This window comes from Lissotriton vulgaris, chromosome 1_1 (assembly GCF_964263255.1).
Source record: "Lissotriton vulgaris chromosome 1_1, aLisVul1.2, whole genome shotgun sequence".
Classification (NCBI taxonomy): Eukaryota; Metazoa; Chordata; class Amphibia; order Caudata; family Salamandridae; genus Lissotriton; species Lissotriton vulgaris.
In genome coordinates, this window is record NC_141685.1 from 1,843,632,998 (window position 1) to 1,843,655,731 (window position 22,734).

Sequence of the window (22,734 nt, forward strand, 5' to 3'; positions counted from 1 at the left end):
TATATATATATATATATATATATATATATATATATATATATATATATATAAAAAAAATAAGTCAGTTAAGCTATATAATTAATTACACCACCATTGGACAGTGTACAATTCTCGATGGAGCATTCCAAAAATGTTATGGCACATCACTTTTTGTCCATATGAATTACGTTTGGCAGATAAACGCGGCCCTTCAATCTCTAATGTGTAGATCTAAACTATTATCTGCCCCAAATAATATAATCAATCATCCATTATTCAAAGGGTCTGTCTAAAGATAGGCTTGGCCGTGTCATGTTTCACATTACTTTAGCATTTTCCGAAGATAGGTCAAAGGTGATAGCAATAAGAATATATATATATATATATATATATATATTTTTTCTTTTTCTGTTTTGGGGTCTATAGTTTCTTTTAGTGTGTCAATACATAGTAGCGCCACACACAGAACATAAATATTGTGGACTCCTTGATAAACAGCCAAAAAGCCAAAATAAACTTCGATTGAAGGGTTGGATTTGAAGTACTGCTTCAAAAGATACAGTTTTTAGTGTAGGTGGTCAGAGAAGTAAACAGACTCAATTCAAGTTGTCTAAAGAGAATCCCGACAAAAAGGGACCAATTATTGTGTTATTTCTTGATATTTTCACAAAAAGATAATTTTCTCATACTGGCAAAGAGATTCTCCAGTCTAGGCCAGTGGCTAATGACCGACTAGTCTAGAAGGAGCCTCTGATCTTCCTACAGGATCTTACAATTTCAAGAAATGCAATTGTATGTACTAGTCACGAAAGCATCTTAAACTGCATTATTGTCAGAATGGCTAAACTGGATTTTCTATATTTAGAACAAGTGTCAAAAAAGACAACATCATAAACAGATAAAATATTTAGGGAAGCTGATACACATAACTTGTGTAGGATATAACATATAATTGGGTTATATTCTGTTGTATTGGACAAATGCCATCATAGCCTACTTCTTAAGCAAACCACTAAAGAGTTTTCAAAGACGACCAGCACCCTACTGAGGTGACTTAGAAGCTCACCATCTCGGGTGGGTCTTGGTAAACATGCAATCCTCACACCACTGGAGTGAAGACAAAGAAAGAAAAAAAAAGGCAACAGTCTTGTTACGTCTATGTATCTTGTATGAGTTGTGCTACAGAAAAAACACATACATTGATACATAGATATATGAGTGCATACATAAACAGTTACAGAGAAATTGTGGAGTCTGTCAGATCACAAATGTGTGATGGCCAAGAGGAAGTTTTGAGCACAGTGTAAATATGGCACTTAAGACTATACTTAACAAAAACACATGGAACAATAACATAATATGGGTGATGAGCCACGCTATGGTCATTATTACAAGTGAAAAAGTGACATGTTGGTACTAGAGAATCATTGAACGGAGAAATGCCTCTGAAAAGGTCTGTTCTATGTTAATTCCTGAACCTGTGAAACACGTTTTGTTGCTATTCCTTAGTAATACAATCTGAGTAGAAAATAGATAAACTCATGTTTAAGAAAGCGTGCAATAGGTACGAAAAAGACAAAAGAATGTTTAAGGATATGTAATAAGACACATGCAGTCTTTATTTCTGTAGCTCTAGCAACAGGCCAAAGAGAGCCTTATTTGGTAGAAAGATTGAAAAATAAAGGACTTGTATACAACTAGATACAATGATAACATAATTAGAAGGATGACAGTGAGTGAAGTTTTGCAAACAGGCTAAAAAATTCAAATTGTTTGCCTTTATTTTTTTGCATTGTAGATACAATGTAGAATAAATTACTCTTTGGCACTCAGTGTGGTTCGCTTGTATTATTCTGAATGAAGAATATGTACTTTAGAAACAAGAAATATGACCCTAATACAATTGTGATTGTAAGAGGAAACATGTAAAACAGACATTTTTCATCAGTTGCTAAAGTCCTGACCATTCAACTTCAAACAACTACCAATCATTGTTATATATTTAGCTGCTATTGTATATTTCTTACTTGTTGGCGACCAAACGCATCACAGTCCAGTCTTTTGGAAACATCTCTGGTCGTATAAGTATTCGAAATACTGTAAAAATCTGCAATAGGAAATCCTGTGATGGAAATGAAACAGGTGTCAACACACACTCTTCTCAAAAGTCTATATATTCAATAACACACAATGCAAAATTATTCTTCACATGTACATCCTAAAATCTGTAATCATGGCTTTAAACTTCCATTTCCAGAGCAAGGTCATAATGTCATTTCTGAGTATGGTACAAGATAATATACCAAAGGTTGATCTAGTGATACCACAGGCGTGAGCCATTAATCTAAAGCTAAACACTAAAGAAAGCACCACTTGCCCTTATCCTATTACAGTGCTCCTGACTGGTACAGGGATTGTTTTTGACTTATTGCTTAATATACCAATTTACTGAAGACTCAGAAGCAAGGTCCTAAAGGTCAGTGAACCACACAAACGTATCAATCATGAATACCACGAATGAGTCAAAATGCTAGACACATCTGGTAGCCAAATGAAAGTAATATATGTTTAGGCTTGAAGTAATGTAGGTTGCAGGATAATGTTGGATCTACTACTTGTAGTACTATATAGGTAATTTTAGTTTCTGCACCGATGCTATGGTCAATGAGGTGCCACATCTAAGATCTTGACAGACCTAGTTAAAAAGATAATGTTGAGACCTAAAAATTATTTCAGCCATCTTGGAACAGCAACGAGCATATAAGCCACTCTCAAAGATTGTTCTCCATATTGCAATAAGAGGCAATTTGAGTGGTAAGAGGTGGACCATGCACCTTGAGAACCCTGTGCCAGTTTGGAGAAGCAAGAGCAGCCCAAGAAAACGTCTCAATGAAGATTTGCACTAAAATCGGTAAAAACGTCCTGCTGAGGCTAGAGTGCAATGAGTCAGGGACAGTAATTGAGTAACATGCAGCGTCGATGGACACATTTGGTGAGAGACTAACTACTTTATTTTATGAATTTAGGATCCTTTTGCAATCAAGTGGCACTTTATGCTTTTGAAAAATTTTTGATGTTTCTTTATTGATACCAAACGGGTGAACCCCTTAATAACCTGAACCAATATCACCAACTCTAAACTATTGCATCTTGCAGATGATAAATTGCAATTGTGGTTCTGTACAATGGTACGTCTGCCTAGTGGCATTTAGACGCAGTACTCTAACTTGGGCCAAGCAATCCCCACCTAGAACACTTTAAAAGCATCTGATATAACAATTCAGTTTGTCATCTTCGAGACTCCGGTCTCATTGCTAAAACATCTCATCAAAGCCAGCAGTGGCTTAAGAGCTTAGAACGGACCATGGACATATGTAGCTATTGACTGTTACAATTTAACTTCAGCTGAGCTCAATGTGGTTATCTCACAGCTAGTGTTGGTGAATAGAGAATTGGGGTAGTTCTATATGTCCAATAAAAAGAAAGACCCTACTGAGTCACAACCTCGATACCACCAAACAGTAGAGGGCTTTCACAGATAGAGCAATCCTCTACCCTTTGCAACAAGTCACCTGAAAAATCTGAACCACAGGAACTGTCCAACTACACATTAAAGAAGTTTACATTAGATGGTCACAAGCAAAATACGAATACAGATACACTGACTATTAATGATACACTGCTGCACTTGGATATATATGTATATATATATATATATATATATATATATATGGACATAATGAGACGCCGTGTATAACTAAGAGTTTCTTGTATACATCGAGTTTAATAGTTGTAACCTTGATGTTTGAATGAAAGTCTGCGCTTGATACATAAATTATTTTTTTGGTGAGTTTATTTCTCAAAAAAGCTTTTAATTCAGTAATTCCCCCAAAATCTTAGATTATTTCAGTAGTAACAGTGAATGTGTAAAGATGTTCATATTTATTAAGTTTTGAATTTCTTTACTTATGTGAGGTGCCATTCAATTAATTTCCTCTTTGTCTATGTTAATAAACAGTATATAATGGTTAAACAAAATGGTGCGTGTCGAGTTGATAAAGGCTGTTGTACAACCGAAACGCATCTCTCTGCCTTTGAGATCCTGGGTCCGGAGTGGCCCAATCCAATAAAGTCGGTTAAAGTCTTCCCTGTCTCCGCGTGCTGGCTCTTTAGTAAGAGACAGTGAATTTTTTGAAAGGAGTTCGCAGTGGCCCCCTGCTATGCACCACCAGCAATTAGGTGCACGCTGGCATAAACCACTACTTTTTCTGGAGAAAGTACAGGACTGGCGTGCCCTCAGACTCGGAGGAGAAGAATGGAGATGTGGCGAGCTTGGTGAGGTGAGACTCACTTGGAGGCCGTCTTTGTTCTTCTGTGTTTAAGCCTTCGGCACACTCGAGGATTATCATGGAGGTTGGGACCTGGCCTGGGCACCGCAGATACATTTGCCGAGCGGTGGGAATCAGGGGACCATGGCAGGCTGTGGAAGATTTGACCTCTCCGTACAGCAAACTTGGTTCTCCGGGGGACTCCACTTCCCAGCCTGCAACGCAGCACTCTATCCACCAACGCGATTGGTGATCGGCGCCCGGAGGCACATAAAAAACATTCACGGTCTCCGGCAGCGCCAGACATCAAACTTGCTTCACCGGGGGACTCCACTTCCCGGCCTGCAACGCGGCATGCTAGCCGCCAACACGCTTGTTGTTCGTCGGCCGGAGGCCCATAAAAACGCTTAGGGTCACCCGCAGCGCAGGACAGCAAACTTGGTTCACTGGGGGACTCCGCTTCGCAGCCTGCAACACGGCACGCTAGCCACCAACAAGCTTGGTGTTCGGCGCGCGGAGGCGCTTAAAAACCACTCACAGTCTCCTGCAGCGCGGAACAGCACACTTGGTTCACCAGGAGACTCCACTTCCCGGCCTGCAAAGCGGCATGCTAGCTGCCAACCCGTTTGGTGTTCGGTGCCCGGAGGCGCATACAAACCACTCACGGTCTACCGCAGTGCTGGACAGCAAACTTGGTTCGCTGGGGGACTCCACTTCCCGGTCAGCAACATGGCACACTAGCCACCAACGTGCTTGGTGTTCGGTGCCCGGAGGCACATAAAAACCACTCACAGTCTCCTGCCACATAGGACAGCAAACTTGGTTCACCGGGGGACTCCACTTCCCGGCCTGCAATGCGGCACGCTAGCTGCCAACGCCATTGGCGATCTGCACCCTGACATGCATAAAAAACACTCACTGTCTCCCACAGCGCGGGACACGCGCGAGCCTGCGCAGGCTGTGCCCGGACGAAGCCCAGGCCAAGGAAGAGGCAGAGCAGGGCCACCCTCCTTGGTTCCAATTTTCTTTGATGGCTTATGGGAAAGACTTTGTGCTATATATACACACTTTTTTAACGGTACCCATCTGTTTCTTTTCAAGGAGGCGGCATTTATCAAAGTACTTTGATGAATTCAAAGTAACCATCCGATATTAACTGTTCTTGTTGCACCAGTAGAAAAAAGGGATCACCACTTGAGGGATTACTAGTTCCCTATTGATCATATAGATCAATTGTGATTTTATTTCCAACTGTCAGGGGCCTGAGGCTGAGTCTGGCTATCATGTAAGCACCCTAGAAGAGTAGAAACCGCCAACCTTGTTGGGTAGATATTTTGAGCTCAACCCATGTGAGAATAAGACGGTGGGAAGATAATGCAAAGTATATTGCTGCTTTTATCCTGCATTAATTCGACCGGTTTTAATATTACAGTTTTTTATGGTAACTACGCTAGTTGTATTAACCAGATTATTTTATCGTGTTTTATTCTGTGATTGTAATAGAACAGACCCCCCCATTCTGCACTTGCACTTTATTACCTAGCCTACAATACAACTACTTTAAGGTCTTAAGATGCTAAAGAGGAAGACACCGGCTAAAAGCACTGTAACCAATATTCCTTGTGCAACTATTAATTCATTCCTGGAACATGCGGATAGCGCAATCTCTGCTGAAATAGTTAGGACTGAGTGTCACCTCTCTATTGGGCTAGGTATAACGGCAGGAGGGTTACCAGGAGATGATAATGAGTCAGTTTTGGAAGGTGGTATCATGCTGGAAAAATCAACCCTTATTTTGGGACAGGGAGCCCCTGAGGCCCTGGCAACAGAGCTAGAACATGAGCTCGAAGCACAACCTGACACCTGTTGTGGCCAAACGCCCAATGATACACCTACTCCAAAGAGAAAGAAAGGGGGCACGAAAGTAACGACAGGTGCTAACAAGAGAATGAAGGGTCCTACCTCGAGATCGACCACAAGGCCAACCATCCTAGCGTATCACAGTACAGCTGAGCAAGATATGCTTACAAATGTTCAAATCACAGCATTTATTATAAGCAAAATAGAGGAAATGTTAAGGCCGATTATTGATAAATTTAACAAATTATCTAACGAAATTTCTAAGATTAGTGGCACACTCAAGAACATAAGTACTAACGAGAAGAAAGAGCTAGATATAATATGGGAAGGGGTAATTGATTCATCATCACAAACAATTGGCCCTTCAAACAAGGTATCTAGTTAAGAAACGAAAAGGGATGTACCAAGGTACGCAATAGGCCCATCAAGCTCAAGTGAAATAATTGGGAGATCGACAATAGTAAATAACTCCAGTCAAAGATAGCAGGTATGGGCTAACCGAGCTGAGCAAGCCTATGTGTATAGATCCAGCCCGGAACGGTCCCATACTATAAATACTGAGAGAGAAGACAACAGAGCCAATGATGGTAGGGTATATATACCTATAAACCTACTACCAGAATGCTGCCCTAATGTGGTAGTTTTGGTTAATATCCCCCACTACAGCCAGGGCAGAAGAAGACTCACAATAGTCTAAAGAACAGAGAAGTACACTGGCTACATAAGAGCAGTGGATACCCAGTGGAAGGAGCCCATCAAATACTCTTAACGCAAAGAGTGAGCTGGATAGGCCCCTTACGTAAGACACATAAAGGGGGTTGTATTATTATTAATTTTTCAAAACTATAGGCGGGCATGATTTACTCTTGACAGAGTAGGCTCGCCTAGGAAACACAACCAACACATATCCCTTTTACCCCTTGGATTTTCCTATAGGCATTTAAGGCCAACTTATGGGTCCCCTTTGATATGCTAACGTATCCCCAATATGCACTATCGGCCTAAAATAGATACCAGGCATTGAGCAATCTACAAGATATCGACTGACAAAAGGGCGACTATCCGTCCAGTATTGATATCAACTCTACTGGAACAGGGATAGAAGACGGTCGTATAGTAAAACAAGCTGTACATGCTCCCCTCGAAAGGGCCTCATCTGATACCACAAGCGCTGATAGCTCTCACACGGATTTAAATGATATCAACACTTGATTGGTACCGCAAGTTTTAATCGTTCCCCCGACAGGGCCCCATTTGATATTAAAAGTATTGAAAGTACTCCTAACAATTTAAATGATGTACATAGGGAAGCCGATAGTCATCTGGAGAACCCCACTGCTATCTTAGGGAGCAGTATAGATACCACAAGCGCTGATAGCTCTCACACTGATTTAAATGATATCAACACTTGCATGGTACCGCAAGTTTTAATTGTTCCCCAGACAGGACCTCATTTGATATTAAAAGTAATGAAAGTACTCCTAACAATTTAAATGATATAAATAGGGATGCTGATAGACATCTGGAGACCCCTACTGCGATCTTAGAAAGCAGAATAGGAAATGGTTATAAAATAGCAACTTGGAACATTGCAGGATTTATGAATAAACAAGACATGTTAGGATGGCAAGATTTTATAAATGGGCTTGACGTGATTTGCCTGCAGGAAACTTGGTGCCCTGATCCAATATATATAGAATGTTTTTCTTCATATTGGCTACAGGCTGCACCATCCATTGCTGTAAGAACGAAAGGGGGCTCTTGACCCTCATTTCCAACAAATTACCAGTATTTGTTAAAAAAAGTTGCTACACTTGGGGCACACTCACAGATTATATGGTTGTACTGCAATGAAGGGAGGGATGTGGTTGTGGTCAATTATTATAATAATGTGTTTGGCACTACCAGGAGTAACATTGTAACTGAGCTGGATTAAGGACTTGGTACAATAAAAAGCTATTTTGGGATACTGTAAACATGCAGTTTCTAAAGGATGATTTACTTCCAGAATTATTATCCCATGTAGCATTTGATTTATGTTTCCTTTTTCTCATGTATCAAAATTATATGAAATCTGATATGGGGAAATATGAATTGGTTTTAACATGTCATGTCTTGTATTGTATTACTGAACGGGCAGAGTATATTTACCATGTCTATGCCCATGTTGAGTATTTATTTCTATTAGTATTGGGGCTTGTTCACCTTGAGAAAGGCTTCTTCGCCAAAACGTGTGGAAAGAATTAAGTCTGCTGAAGTAAACGACGTACTTTTAATACACCCATTGGAGTGCCTCCCTCCTTTGGCTGTCATTGGCTTCCAAAGATTTTGTGCATGCGGGGAACCATGCCTGCAATGGAGCAACCGCGCGTCAAGTGGATGAAACCCCTTGCAGCGGTACCTTCACGTACATATATATATATATATATGTATATATTGAAAGGTTAAACATTTATTAAAATAAACTCCGACATCACAGTTATGACCAGACTAAATGAATTTGGTAGCGTACGCTACTCTGATGAACCCTCCCACGTGCATTTCCAAAAAGGCAAGAAGGCTCGGTCTGCGACTGTGAGTCCTAGCAAGCCATTGTCACTAGCCGCCTTGTCACTCTTGTTCCTTTACAGGGGTCTCCAAACCGTTCCTGGAGGGCCGGATCCATGCCAGATTTTTTGGATATCCCCATTGAGATACATGTAGTAATTTTAAAAATCTGGCATCGATCCGGCCTACCAGGACCGGTTTGGAGACCCCTGCTTTAGAACCTGCAGTACAGAGTACCCGAAAGTGAAAAAGTGTTCCATAGAATTCTTTAGGATAAGGTCATTTGGAAAATATTTTTTTCTTATACAGTGCTCGAGACCGGCACATCACGAAATTGATAAAACTCACAAGACTTTGCGGGACTTGCATTTAAACATAAGGAGTTTCCATTTACCAGGTACTGAAACGTGTGGATCTCGAGCTCAGTGTAAGAAAGCTGAGACAGACAGTGTTAATTTAAAAGTTGTTGTGTATCAGGTTTTTGTATTGTGCAATTTTGCATTTAAAGGAAGCGATAACATAAGCAGTATTTGTAAACATTTTTCATAACTTACAAGTACCAAATCCCGTTGCTGTAGTTACAGTCCTTTGCACTGATACATAGCCTGTCCAATATTGAAACAAATGCTGGCCCCAGTATGGGATCTACTGCAGCGCTCTGTGTTTTCTTCGCCCACTTATATAATGTTCTCTCCATCTTTAGTTCCCTTCCAGAGCCATGTATGGAAGAGAGCTGGTGCGGAGGACGCTGCTTTCTTCCACACTTTGACAACCAGATTAATTATGTATTTCTTCTGGCAGTCATTACCCTTTCCTTGCCACTCTCTTTGGTAACTCAGGTTACTAGACATGTCGAACATTGGAAGGGGTGCTGTTATTTATTTATTGTATTTGTAAAGTGTCTGGTGCGGTTGAAAACTGCCTCAGAGAACACTGGGTAGAGTAACAAGATCGAAGTTGCATCTTAAGGACAAAAGAAGAAGCTCACTAACTCCAGGCTCACTTGGGCTCCAAGACACCTCTCTAAAGAAGATGAAAACGCCCAGAGAGGGGACAGTATCTCCAGCACAGACGGAGCTTTGCCATGGGAACAAGGACGGCCTGAAGCCCAGTGGCGGCTCCTCCGTTAAGGCGGAGGAGCGCCGCCCGACTGCTTTTTAGCAAAGAAATCAATGGAAAATAAAATAAAGCTCTGTTCGAGGGGGTGGGGGAGGGGAGGAGTGGTGGCACACTCCCAAGTGCGCAATGACTGCTCGGCCAGTCCTCTCACGCCGGCCAAATAGTCTTGCACACTTCGCAGATTCTCCATGCAGGCTTCATTACAGCCTGCATGGAGAACATGCTCAGGCTCCCAGTCAGCGTCTGAGCACCGAAACACAGCGCTCAGACCAATCACAACATTACGGAGGCAGCGTTGTGATTGGCTAACTGGCTGGTAGGCTGGGGGTGCTCGTTGTTCATGCCAGCGAGGGAGGACCATGGAGGAGAGACGCGGTGAGAAGGTACGTGCACAGAATAACAAGTCTTGAATATCAGGAATACAGAGCGTTGCTATGAAGATATTTTCCTATTAGTGTCTCTCGAGGTAGTAGGTCGCAGTTCGAAAGATGCATCAGTATTTTATACATATGTCTACTCGTCCAATGACTTGGGCTGGGTTGCTTCGCTCGCCCGCTCCTTGCAATTCCAGATAGGAGTTTATGCCAACCACGGTTACATTTTACCAGTGCCATCGACATGGTATATGTTTTAGCATACCGGCTTTCACATGCGAGCATAGCCATGCTGATGGCTCACCAGGAGAGAAGTGAGGGTGGCAAAGCTCACCACATACTACAAGATACACAGTCAGGTACCTCCTTGAAAATAATGAAACACCTACCACTCACACCTTGAGTCCTGCAGGTACATCCTCATAAACAGGCTCTACCAAGGGATCTTTGGCACAAGGGAACTATTTATGCCTTTTTGCCCCCTGTAACTTATAGGAACAGCTCAGCACACTTAAACTTATCATCACAGCCACTTTACTCGCAGTTCCCACGGCAAAAGCTAAATATGAAGGCCTTCTATTCTGCACAGTCATGCAGATAATTGTTCTCTTTACAAATTGAATCTGCCACACTGCGCCTTTCAGTAGCTGCTCTGAAATTAAAAAAAGAATAAACATACCTGTCAGCATAATTAAGGAGGGAAATGAACAAGGTCACAGTCAGAATCTGAGACTCAGTGCCTGTTCCCAAACAAAGGGATTTCATTACGTGACCTTAACAATATTCACGAAACCAAAGTAGGCTTTGGTTTGAACTGTAAAGAATCAGCTATTTGTGAGTCTGAACACTGATGTAGAAAACAAATTTGAACAGTTTGCAAATTGTCGTGTATAAATGATGAGATAAGGGGAGGGAGGGAATTGTATGGTATATGGCCTAATGGCCAGAGCTGCCAATCTTTATCTGGGCAACTAGGTTCGAGTACCAGCATCGAAACAACATCCTGTGACTCTGGGTAAATCACTTAATGTCCCAGTGTCCAGAAAAACAGTAAAACAAAATGAATCAGACATCATGTAATGTCATCTGGTGGGGGCATGGCCTAAATGCGGATCATGGTGGACGCAAGAGCTGAAGGTTCCGCACCAGCCCGCACTTAATCCTTCTGAAACAGGCAGCCGGAGAGCGCTGGAAAAATCTCACCTTCCCATCAGGGGTGGGTGAACCGAGGGGTGCGCCCAGGAGACGATTGGTGTCCGTTGGCGGCCGCAGTGCACTGCTACGTGAGGAGAGAGGCAGAGACCGGATCAGTGGCGGCCACGAGGGAAGCAGAGGCGCCCGGGGGTTTCTCTGAGTGGGGAGCCAGACATTGGAAGGGCGACCTTCACTGCCTCCACGTATCGCAGGGCATTTTGGAGAGCAGCAGCGGGAGGTGAGGTGAAGATCCCCGTGCACAGGACAGAAGCTGTGGTCAGGGGCGACTCCCGAGCATCGTCGGTGCGGCACAGGCGGGCCCCCATTGAAGTGCCGGGCGGCCAGAAGAACAGAACAGCCTGGGCATCACTGACAGAGCTTGGGCACGGAGGCGCCATCGTCAGAACTAGACTGCCTCTCAAGTACGTGTTAACGGCTGAGAGCCCGGGAGAGACGCATCAGAGCCTGCGGGCCCCGGCTGGGGTCAGCTCATTGACGCCTGAACATTGCGTGGGGCCTAGCGGCGTGAAAGTTGGGTGGGGCCCTTAGGGGAGACGAGCTTTGAAGGGGCACCAACTATTGGGGAGGTCCCCCCCCCCCACTCTGGACTGTAGCCGCTGGCGGATATAGTGGCGGGAGTGCAGGAGAACAGGGCGAGTTTCCTGGAGCTGCGTCATAGTGCCTCTCAGCGAGGCTGGTGAAGCGGGCGGCACTGGATCGGCCTGGAGAACCTGTTGCGCAGCCTTGGACCGTATGCTGGTTCGTGCCCGTGAGGAGTTGGCAGCTGAGACCCGGAGGTGAGCCAGACAGCACAGCCGGATTTTGGGGTACGGTGGTGTGACTGGGCTGTCACCAGTGCTGGGAGCTCCCTGGCTGGTCCTGACGCGCGCAAATCTGAGCCCCCGGGCTATGACATTGGTTGCCATGTGCAGGGTGCGCCATCGAGCCTATCAAAACCCACATTGAGGAAACAGCTTGCAATGGAGGTACATAGTCATTCCCTGAGGTGCGAAGGTGCTTCTGTGTTCTGCTGATAGGTGCTGGAGTGGGCCTGATACGACCCTTCAATAGCTTGGAAGCCTGGGGTTTATATACACGAGCAGAGAGGCCTCGTTGGCGACTCCTGGAAGTGTGGGAACAGAGGGTGCCGACCAGGTGGACTAAGGTGCAGGCTCCATTGCGGAAGATAGCCTTTGCTATCCCGGATCTCCACAACTGTTGACGGTGGGTAGGCCTGATCCTGCCCAGGGATCTATTGCCATCATGGGCAAGCCTTCAGGTCGCCAGACTGGTGCCCCTCCGGAGCTGGAGGACGGTGCTCAGGAGCAGTTAAAATCTGTCCCAGATGACCCAGTCCAGCAGCAACTAAATAGAATCTTAGAGGCCATAGCAGATATGAAAGCGACTCTCCACCAGGATATCACTACTGCGGGAAGAACATAAAAAGTTGGCAGAGAGGGTCAAAGAGACTGAGTCCAATGTAGCGGAGCTGACACCCGCCCAAAAGGTGATGGAGCATAAAATGGGGGCTCTCAGGGACTGAGTGATCTAGTTGGAATGCAGAGCAGAGGATGCCGGAGGGCACAACAGGAGGGACAACATCTGTGTCCTGGGCCTTCCAGAAGAGTCGCAGGGTAGCGACATGGTGTCCTTCCTGGGTAACTGGCTTAGGACTGTAGTAGCGCCTGAGGGCCTCTCCTCCTTCTACACGCTAGAGAGAGCCCATAGAGTGCCGGCCAGGCCTTTGGCTCCAGGGAGACCCCCGTGCCCGGTGGTAGCCCGTCTGCTCCACTTCCGCGACAGAGATCTTTTTCTGCAATAGGAACGAGCAGATGGCCCCTTTGCTGTGGATAATAGTAAGGTCTCTCTCTTTCCGGACTACACGCTGGAAGTACAGAGGAAACTGGCATCTTACTTAGAGGTCAAGAGGGCATTGAGAGATGATGGGCTGCAATACTCTCTGATGTTCCCGGTCCAGCTCTGTATCCTGTTGGAGGGGACCACTCATTATTTTGATTGCCTTAGAGATGTGTGGGACTGGTTGGGGACCTAGAAAGGCAATAATCCTGGGGTTGAGGGCTCTGGAGGGGCCGGGCAGAGACCTCTGGAACTTGGAAAGCGCCCAAGACCGAACCCTCTTAGGGGGTCCTTCAAGAAACTGTCCCCATCACAAACCGAAAAGGAGAGGGCCAAGGCGCTGCAGGCAGTGGCGGAACTAATGTGGAGTCAGAATTCGGCCCTGGAAGCACTGGCCAGTTCTACCAGAGAGACAGATGGCATTGAAACAGACATTTCCCAGAGTGTAGTAAATGGAAATTGGAAATAAATAGGAAATCCAATAGAATTATGATGAAGTTTAATCCATATAAAGAGCACGTCCAAGTACATCAGCTGACTGCATGAACTCCGCCCATAGTACACACGAACACACTAGAACATAGAACTTAGCCATTCAAATGAATACAACTAATGTGCTTAAAGGGAAACTAACATAATACAATATAAGGTTCTAAAACTAACTAAAGTAATAAAACACATACTACATATCTTCCCTTTTTAAAAAAAAAACCACAAAAAAAACCACTTATACACTATAAATTCTTTAAATTTCATAGGTTTTTTAACAGTTTTACCAAAAGAAGATTTCTGATTCACAAATATATCATTGTCATTGATATGACCATCTTCTACAATAACATTCTTCTCTGACAAACAAGATGGTACATCTTGAGCAGAATTATCAAAATTTTTCAAATCGCCTTCATCATTTACATGCCTGTCATAGCACCAAAAATGTCCACGAGAATAGTTCTTGCACTCAGTAGGATGATTAATTGACAAAGGTTGTGTTGGAGCTAAACGACTAAGATGCCATTTTTCACCATTTTCCAAAGTAACAGCATTCTGATGAACTTTAACAATTTTCTTTGGAGAGCTAAATTTGCTCTGACCTTTACAAACCTTCCTAGGATTTTTAACAGAAACCCATTGCCCAACTTGCAACTGAACAGGTTTAGAACCATGTTTGGTATTATAATAAATCCTATTTTTAGTTTGAGATGCAACCAAATTAGATTTTACTTCATCAACATCATAGAAACACATTTCATTCTTCTTCATCCAACCAGGATTAGTTTTAGAAAGTGGTTTTCTACATCTCATAAGAGAAAATGGACTCATACCTAAAGAGGGATGCGGTGTCACACGATAAGCCCAAAGCATTTTCAAAAACTGACTCTTCCATTCAAGTTTAGACTTAACACACAACTGTAATGTACTTTTAATAATCCGGTTAAGTCTCTCCACAACTCCATTGCAAGAAGGATGATACAATGGGGGCAATTTATGTTTAATACCTTTAGATACAAAGAACGACTGCATATCTTTAGACTTAAACTGTGAACCATTGTCTGTAAGGATGGTTGCAGGATAGCCTTCTTGAACACATTTTTTTTTCTAAAAATTTAATAACACAAGCAGCATTGACTTTTTCAACCACTTCCAATTCAAACCACCTCGAAAAAAAATCTACCACAACCACAATAAATTGTACTTTTTGATCAAACCAAGAAATAGGACCCATAACATCCATTGCCAAATCCTCCCAAGGAAGATTAGGAGAAGTTACTTCCCCCAAAGATGGATTAAAAGTTTTCTTAGATTTGTCAGAAGTTTCACAACTGACACACTCCCTAACAAATTTCTCAATTTTACCATCCATCCCAGGCCACCAATACTGGTCTCTCACCCTAGATTTAGTACGAGAAATGCCTGGATGACCTTCATGGGACAACTGAACAATTCTGTCTCTTAAGGATTCCGGAGGAACTATTTTATCACCTCTGCTAAGGAAATGATCGCAAACAAAAAGCTCATCTCTGACTTCCCAAAAACCTCTCAAGGCATCATTTAATTTCCTTTTAGAAAAATCATTCCAACCAGAGGCAACTTTAGACTTCACAATACTCAAAACACTGTCTTCAGAGTCAGCCTTAATCCACTGCTCCAGAGAAATGGAGTTAAATACTTTATCATTAGAAACCACATTAGCAACTGAAAAATCATTCCAAGAGTTCCTATCAGCCTCAAAAATAAGTAAGGAAGACCTGCTCAAAAAATCCGCAATAACATTTTTAGCTCCTGGAACATACCTAACTTCAAAAATGAAGTCTTGTAAGCGCATAGACAACCTTGCTATACGAGCAGTAGCTTTAAAAAGACCATCAGTAGTTAGCAACTTTGTAAGTGGTTTGTGATCAGATCTAACATAGAAAAATTTCCCCCACACAAATTTTCTGAAATGCTCCAATGCCCACACAACAGCTAATGTTTCTCGCTCAATCACGGAATACTTTTCTTCCGTGGGAGTCAAAGATCTAGAAGCAAACGCAATTATCACTTCATGACTGTATTCAGAAATTTGACTCAAAACTGCACCCAATCCCTTTGAACTAGCATCCGTAGTTATAAATGTGGTGGCAACTGGATCGAATCCTTGAAGATTTGGAGCACTACAAACAGCTTTCTTTATGAGATCAAATGCTTGCGGACACTCTTCCGACCACAAAAAGGAAACCTTATTCTTTAGTAAACACCTCATATGAAATGTTTTTTCAGAAAAATTAGATACAAACTTAGAATAAAATTCTGCCAAGCTCAAGAATGATCTTAAATTATCCTTGGACTTGGGAGATGGAGCATCCAAAATCGCCCTAATTAACTTAGTTTTAGGTCTAATACCTTGTTCTCCTATTTCATGCCCCAAATACACCACTTTATTTTCTGAAAATTTACATTTAGAAATTTCAGCAGTGAGACATCTTTCATCAAGAATACTTAAAACATTCCTCAATCTTGAGTCATGTTGAGAAGAATTCTTAACCATGACGAGTATATCGTCTTGAAAAAAAATGACGCCATGCAATTCTCCAAACAGCTGAGACATGAGCCTTTAAAAAACCGCAGCAGCGGAAGCTAAGCCAAAAGGCATTCTACAAAAACGAAAACAACCAAAAGGGGTACAAAATGCTGTATCAGCTGACTGCATGAACTCCGCCCATAGTACACACGAACACACTAGAACATAGAACTTAGCCATTCAAATGAATACAACTAATGTGCTTAAAGGGAAACTAACATAATACAATATAAGGTTCTAAAACTAACTAAAGTAATAAAACACATACTACACAGAGTGGCAGCATGAAGCTGCCTGTGGTGACGCCTAATACTGCAGACAATATTATTTGATGTGTCTGGTAAGCTAGGGCGGTTGTGTTACTTAGAGGGCCGCCGTTTGACAGATGCTCATTTTTTACCCCGAGCTGCCCATTCTTATGAGGGGCTGGTGCGTTCTCCTTGGTACGAGCGCTCCCCTTCTCTTTCTTTTACCCTCTTTGCCTAGCCAACCCCCATTGAGTGCCGAACTGGGTTAAGGCCACACTTGGTACCCACTGTTGCACGGGATGTTTGGGCGGCCGACCGTTGTTGGACTGCCCTAGGGTGGGGGAGTTGACAACCATATGGGTCTTTTGTTTGTTGTTTTTACGACCTGGTATGTTTGCAGTGGGGTGGGACGTTATGTGCAAAGTGAGGGAGTGGGGGTGAGGGTGGACCTGCGTTCAGGAATGTTACATGGTATGACCTGACAGGAATGGCAGGAGCTCAGAGTGTCATACGGTTCCTAATGGGGAACGTTAGGGGGATGGGGTCCATGGCAAAACGTCACAGCGTTTATTCATGCTTGCGGCGCAGAGACATCCTTATAGCGTAGTTACAGGAAACCCACTTAATAGTGAGGAAGCTGGGAAACTGAAACGTCGTTGGAGGGGCCAGGTTTTTGCGGCCACCTATTAGTCTTTTGCCAAAGGGGTGTTGATCTGGGTGAATAAGGATTTCCTTTTGCAGTTGAGAGATCGTGGCTAGATGAGGGGGGAAGATATGCTCTAGTTGGTGGGAGACTGACAGGGCGTGAGGTTACCTTTGGTAATGTTTATGCTCTGAACCAGGACCAGGTTGGCTTTCTAGATTCATTCTCTACTGTACTGGCGGGTGGCCTGCAGGGAGATCTGGTCCTTGGAGGAGACTTTAATTGTGTTGTGGATGTGGCTGAGTCGCATACTCCCCTAGACGCGTCGAACTGCTTTGGGGTTCCGCGCTTGTTAGATTGCACATTGGGGACTCAAAGAAACATGGAGACTGCAACATGATAGCCACAGGGAATTCTCCTTTTTCTCCTCGGTACACCAAGTGCATAAGCGTCTTGATTTGTTCCTGTGTTCCCCTGCCTTTAATAGCATCATTGCGCATACGTAGTACCTGGGCCGTACATTGTCGGACCATAGCCCGTTAATAATGACTTATCAACCCTTGGGATGGCACCCCCCAGTTCCCATATGGAGGCTTAATCCGGCATTGCTGGATGATGAACCGTTTTGTACCTCGCTACATACACTTTTAGATACATATTTTCCTATTAATACCAATACGGCATCCTCTGTTCGGGTGGAATGGGAGACGTTCATGGTGGTCGTGCGGGGCTACTGCCTGAGACAGGCGACTGGTGTTTACAGGGAACTCAGTTGGGAACTACTTGATCTAGAAGGGAACATCCGCAGTTTAGATAACATCCAGGGTACAGGAGACACGGCTCGCTTGGCGTTACAGGAGGCGCGAGTAAAGTATGATGAGGCCCTTGGGCGCTTGCGTTGCTATAACGAGTATCTTGATAAAGTACAGAGAGAGGAAGGGAAGGAGGGCCGTCTTTTAGCTAGAATAATTAGGCCTGAACTGGGTGGCTCCCCCATCACCCGAATTGAATTGAATACTGGTGAGGTACTGTACAGCCCTAAGGCAATTAACGATTCCTTTTTAACATTTTATGAACGTCTGACTGTGGCTCCTTGTTCAGCGATGAGGGAGTTTTGGAACTCATTGCCACTCCGGGTGTTGGAGGACGAGGATCGGGAGGAATTGGGGGACCCTATCACCCTCCCAGAAATTAAGGCAGCCATCCATGCGTTGGCACCTGGCAAGACGCCGGGACCGGACAGTCTCCCGGCTGAGTTTTACCAGCGTTTCTCAGACCTACTTGCACCACATCTGGTCCGGTTATACGCGGACGCCTACGAGACTGGGGAATTGCCGGGTACCACTCGGAATGCTTTAGTAATCCCCCTCCCGAAAACCAAGTCGCCACGGGTGGGGGTTAAGGATTATAGGCCCCTCTCCGTGCTTAATTTGGATTTTAAGATCCTGAGCATGGTGCTGGATTGTAGACATGCAGGCATAAATAAACACAGATCAGAATGGGTTTATCCCTGCCCGTAACACCTCATACAATCTTCGTAGGCTTTACTCCATTCTTTATCACATCGAGACTCCGCTTTGTCTCCAAGCCGCTGTGCTTTCCGTCGATCTGGAGAAGGCTTTCGATACGGTGGGGTGGGGATACCTGGTTTAGGTTATCAGGCATATGGGGTTGGGAGACAAATGGGTACGTTGGGTGAGGCTCTTATATGTAGCACCCACCGCCAGGGTCCGAACTGGTAGAATAATATCCAGGGAGTACGGGGTGTTTCGGGGGACTCGGCAGGGATGCCCTCTTTCACCCCTCCTCTTCGCCTTGGCGATTGAACACTTTGCTGAGCGACTACGCCAGCGCGGTGATGGGCTTGAACTGGGCTCTGGAGGGCAGACACATTATGTCTCCCTCTATGCGGATGACCTTTTGTTGTTCCTGTCAGAAAACATGGTGGGCACACCGACGGCCTTGCAAATATTGGACGACTTTGCAGGTTTATTGGGTCTGCGGCTTAATAGAACAATGGCTTGCCCACTCCCTAGACCGGATGCTATGATGGCTGATGTCGTATGGGCCCAGCATACGTTCAGGTACCTGAGTATTAATTTTTTTCATTCACTTGATGATCTGAAAGAAGGGAACCTTGGTAGAGCGGTGCGCTAGTTACGTGTGTGTGTTTAATTCTGGCGCACACTGCAATTGCCGGTAATGTCCCGGATCTCCTAAACTAAAATGGTTATGCTCCCAGACTTGCTGTATTTCTTTGTCAACCTCCCGGTCCTTATTCCTAGCGGTTGGTTTAACCCCTAAATGCTTTGTTACGGGACCTGGTGTGGGGTGATTAACGCCCCAGTGTATCCCTTACAACGGTACAACCTCCCGTTGCTGAGGGCGGGTTGGTCAACTGCAGTGGTTAGCACAATGGATTGAGGAGGTGAACGAAGACGGTACGTTCTTGTAGCTCCCACGCCACCCCGCCCTGTTCTTTGCTGCAGCGGATAGCCTTTCAAGCCTGGCAGAGATGCCAGGGTAAGAGACGGCAGGCCGCTAGCTATACTCCTCTGTTACCTATTGTGGGTCTTCCACATGGTAACCCCCAGTCTGTTTTCACAACTGAGCAGTTGGCCTTCTGGTCGGATGCAGGGCTGGATACTGTTGGGGACTGTTTTTTAGACAAGTCCCCTAATCTCATTTGACAATCCTATGGAGGACTGCGGTGTGCCCCCGGGCCAATTCCTGCATTATGAGGCCCTGGCTCGTACTTTTTCGGTGTTATGGGGTGGTGGTAGAAACGAACCGGAGACACACCCGGTGCTTCATGCCATGTTCACGCCTGGGACAGCGGGGCATTTAGTGAAGTGGTTTTATGTGGCCCTTCGGGAAGCTTTGGTGCGTCCCTTGGTTTGCCTACGTGCCAAGTGGGATGAGATTGGGGGCAGGGTCATGATGGACACGGAGTGGCGGAGGGTTCTACACTATCCCAAGAAAATTTCCCGCAATTCACGGCTTAAATATATACAGTTTAACTACACACATATGGCTCACATGACTCTGAATCGTCTCAATGTGACATATGGAGGGGAGGTTCGTTCCTGTCCCCCGATGCTCCCATCCAGACACAGACTTCAGTCATATGGTTTGGGATTGTGGAGCACTGAGGCCTTTCTGGGAGGCGATGCTTGGTAAGCTAGCAGCAGTATTGGGCAGAGACTTACCTCTCACACTACAGACGTGCTTTCTGGGTCTTTTTACCAGGCAGCCGAAGCGCAAAGTGGGGAATAGGCTTATAGACCTGGCGTTGGGACTAGCGAAACGCTGCATTGCCGTGGAAAGGAAGTCTAATAGGGGACCACAACTTGAGACATGGCATAGAGATGTCATTATGTGGGCTGGGGCGGAGAGTAGAGCACTCAGTTGGGAAAAATCTAAAGGTATGAGGAAGCTCCCCATGGCATGACAGTGGAGAGAAGTGCTGGAGACCTGGGAGAATCCTGAGGGGCAGGGGACAGGTGAGACAGATTTAGACTCTGATCCAGACCCGGGGCAAAACCCAGAAGGGATTTAGACTGCACTACCTATTGCATCTTGTGTGAATTCAGGAAACTGGTACTCCCTGTTGTCCAGAATAGCGTATTGGGGATTGCTTGCTGGCCGCTAATGGCCGAAACGAGACTGCTTTATCCCCAGCTGTGGACCCCCTCTCCGTGTTGTACTGCTTGACTTCTCCTGTGTTACTTCATTGTATAATGCCCACGCCACACGCTTGTATGGATGTCCACTATATATTTCCCCCCTCTGCACAAGGTCCTTTTTTTTTCTTTGCTTCTTCCTTTCCTTTTTCCTATGTTTAAATTGGGTTACTTGATCTCTAGTTGGTACATTTTGTTGGAAATTGTATTGAACAATTGAAGTAGCATTTTGTAAAACAACAATATTATATTGGTATCTTAATCTATTGGCGGGTACTCTCATACTGTGTATTATTATGCTGAGGACTCTAGTCTAAATCTGGAGTTGACAGATTTCTGCTGGGTGAATGGCTATGCAACACCCCTAATGGGTCCAACGCAATGTATATTGTTAAACAGAATATCTTTTTTGTTGACCACTTTCGTGAACGCTGAAAGATACATTTTAGTACTGTATTGTTGCTGTCATTGAATTATCTGAAGTTAAGATTGTTTGTTTCCATGTACGAACACTATTATAAAAACTGTTGTGTAGTTTTCTCCCTACAGTAGGAACTACGCGTTTGTGGACAGCATAACCATTGGGATGGGGCCAGACTGATTCCATTCACCCCCTCAATGTATGCCGTCCTATTGACCATCTCGCTCACAGTGCCACCTTAAGTACCTTCAAACCTAGGCAGGCAGAAAATAGTTCTGGCAACAACTGAACATGACAACCTTGATCTCCCAGGAATGGTGGTAACCGATCTAGAACCCTTTTGCTGAATCACTTGTGCTCTGTTCCTCTCAGAAAAAAATACAAGGAATACACAGTGGGATGTCTTCAATATTTATTGAACCAACATGATGATTCTTGTATACAATGTAGGTGCTGCAATGATCAATAGACAGAAAAAAATTAAAGTTATTAGAAGTAACAGGACAGTGAACAGAATGAAAAGTTCCACCATTGTGCAAAAACAATGTATATATCCAAGCATATAAAACAATTTAGAAATCTGCCATATTCATTCTATGCGTCCTTTAACATAAGTGTCTAGGGCATGTGTATATGTTCTGCCAAGAATCCCTGTACTGGATGATCCAACCCCTGTTACCTGAAGGGAAAGAATGTAGGTCCCCATTGTTGTCAGGAGCTGGACACTCCTCGTAGAGATATCAGCAGGCTGCTGGGCTGAAGCATCAGCATATAGAGAACTCGCAATGACAGCAAAGCACTTCTCAGCCAACATCTGGAAATTGATGTTTATTTATAGCAAAATGCATCCTTGCCTTGGGCCAAGATCTTGACCAGGCTGCCATTGTTTGTGTTATAGATATCTATGTCGACATATGTAGGAAAAAAACTATCCCATTTGCACAACATGTGTATAAACCTTGTGCATAGTTTCAAGATAGTATGATACTGTGAAATAAAGTAAGGTCCTCCAGTATATATAGATAATTATATAGGTTTATTTGAGGTAAGCTTTTTAGATGTTAATATATAAAAGCCTGGGTCTAAACTGTCTACACTGGAATCTGGGACATCCCGTGTTCCAGATCCCAGCTGTGACATCACCAAGATACCACACATCCCCCTTCGTAGCAATTTAACAATGTTAACAAAATAAGAGAACAGAATAACCAATTATAAACTGATAGAATACATGAAGTGTACAGAAAAAAGAAATTAAAAGAAATGAAATATAAAGCAAAAGAAACAATTTGTCAAAATTCTTTTAGTTCAATCAAAAAGAAATAATTTGGCATGTTTTTTTAAAGTTTCCACTATAAATAGTGATATTTGCACAAAAAGGAACAATTTGCCAAGATTTTAACAATTTTTTTCCATTAAT

At 44.0% G+C, this 22,734-nt stretch overlaps 1 protein-coding gene across 1 annotated transcript in view; it reads right to left on the minus strand.

Moving 5' to 3' along the window:
* Nucleotides 1-22,734, minus strand: part of DOCK4 (dedicator of cytokinesis 4) — a 1,616,764-nt gene that overhangs the window by 624,520 nt on the left and 969,510 nt on the right. The window contains exon 27 of the mRNA XM_086919301.1: nt 2,007-2,101. Coding sequence (XP_086775427.1) covers nt 2,007-2,101 — 95 coding nt within the window. The remainder of the gene's footprint in view (nt 1-2,006; nt 2,102-22,734) is intronic.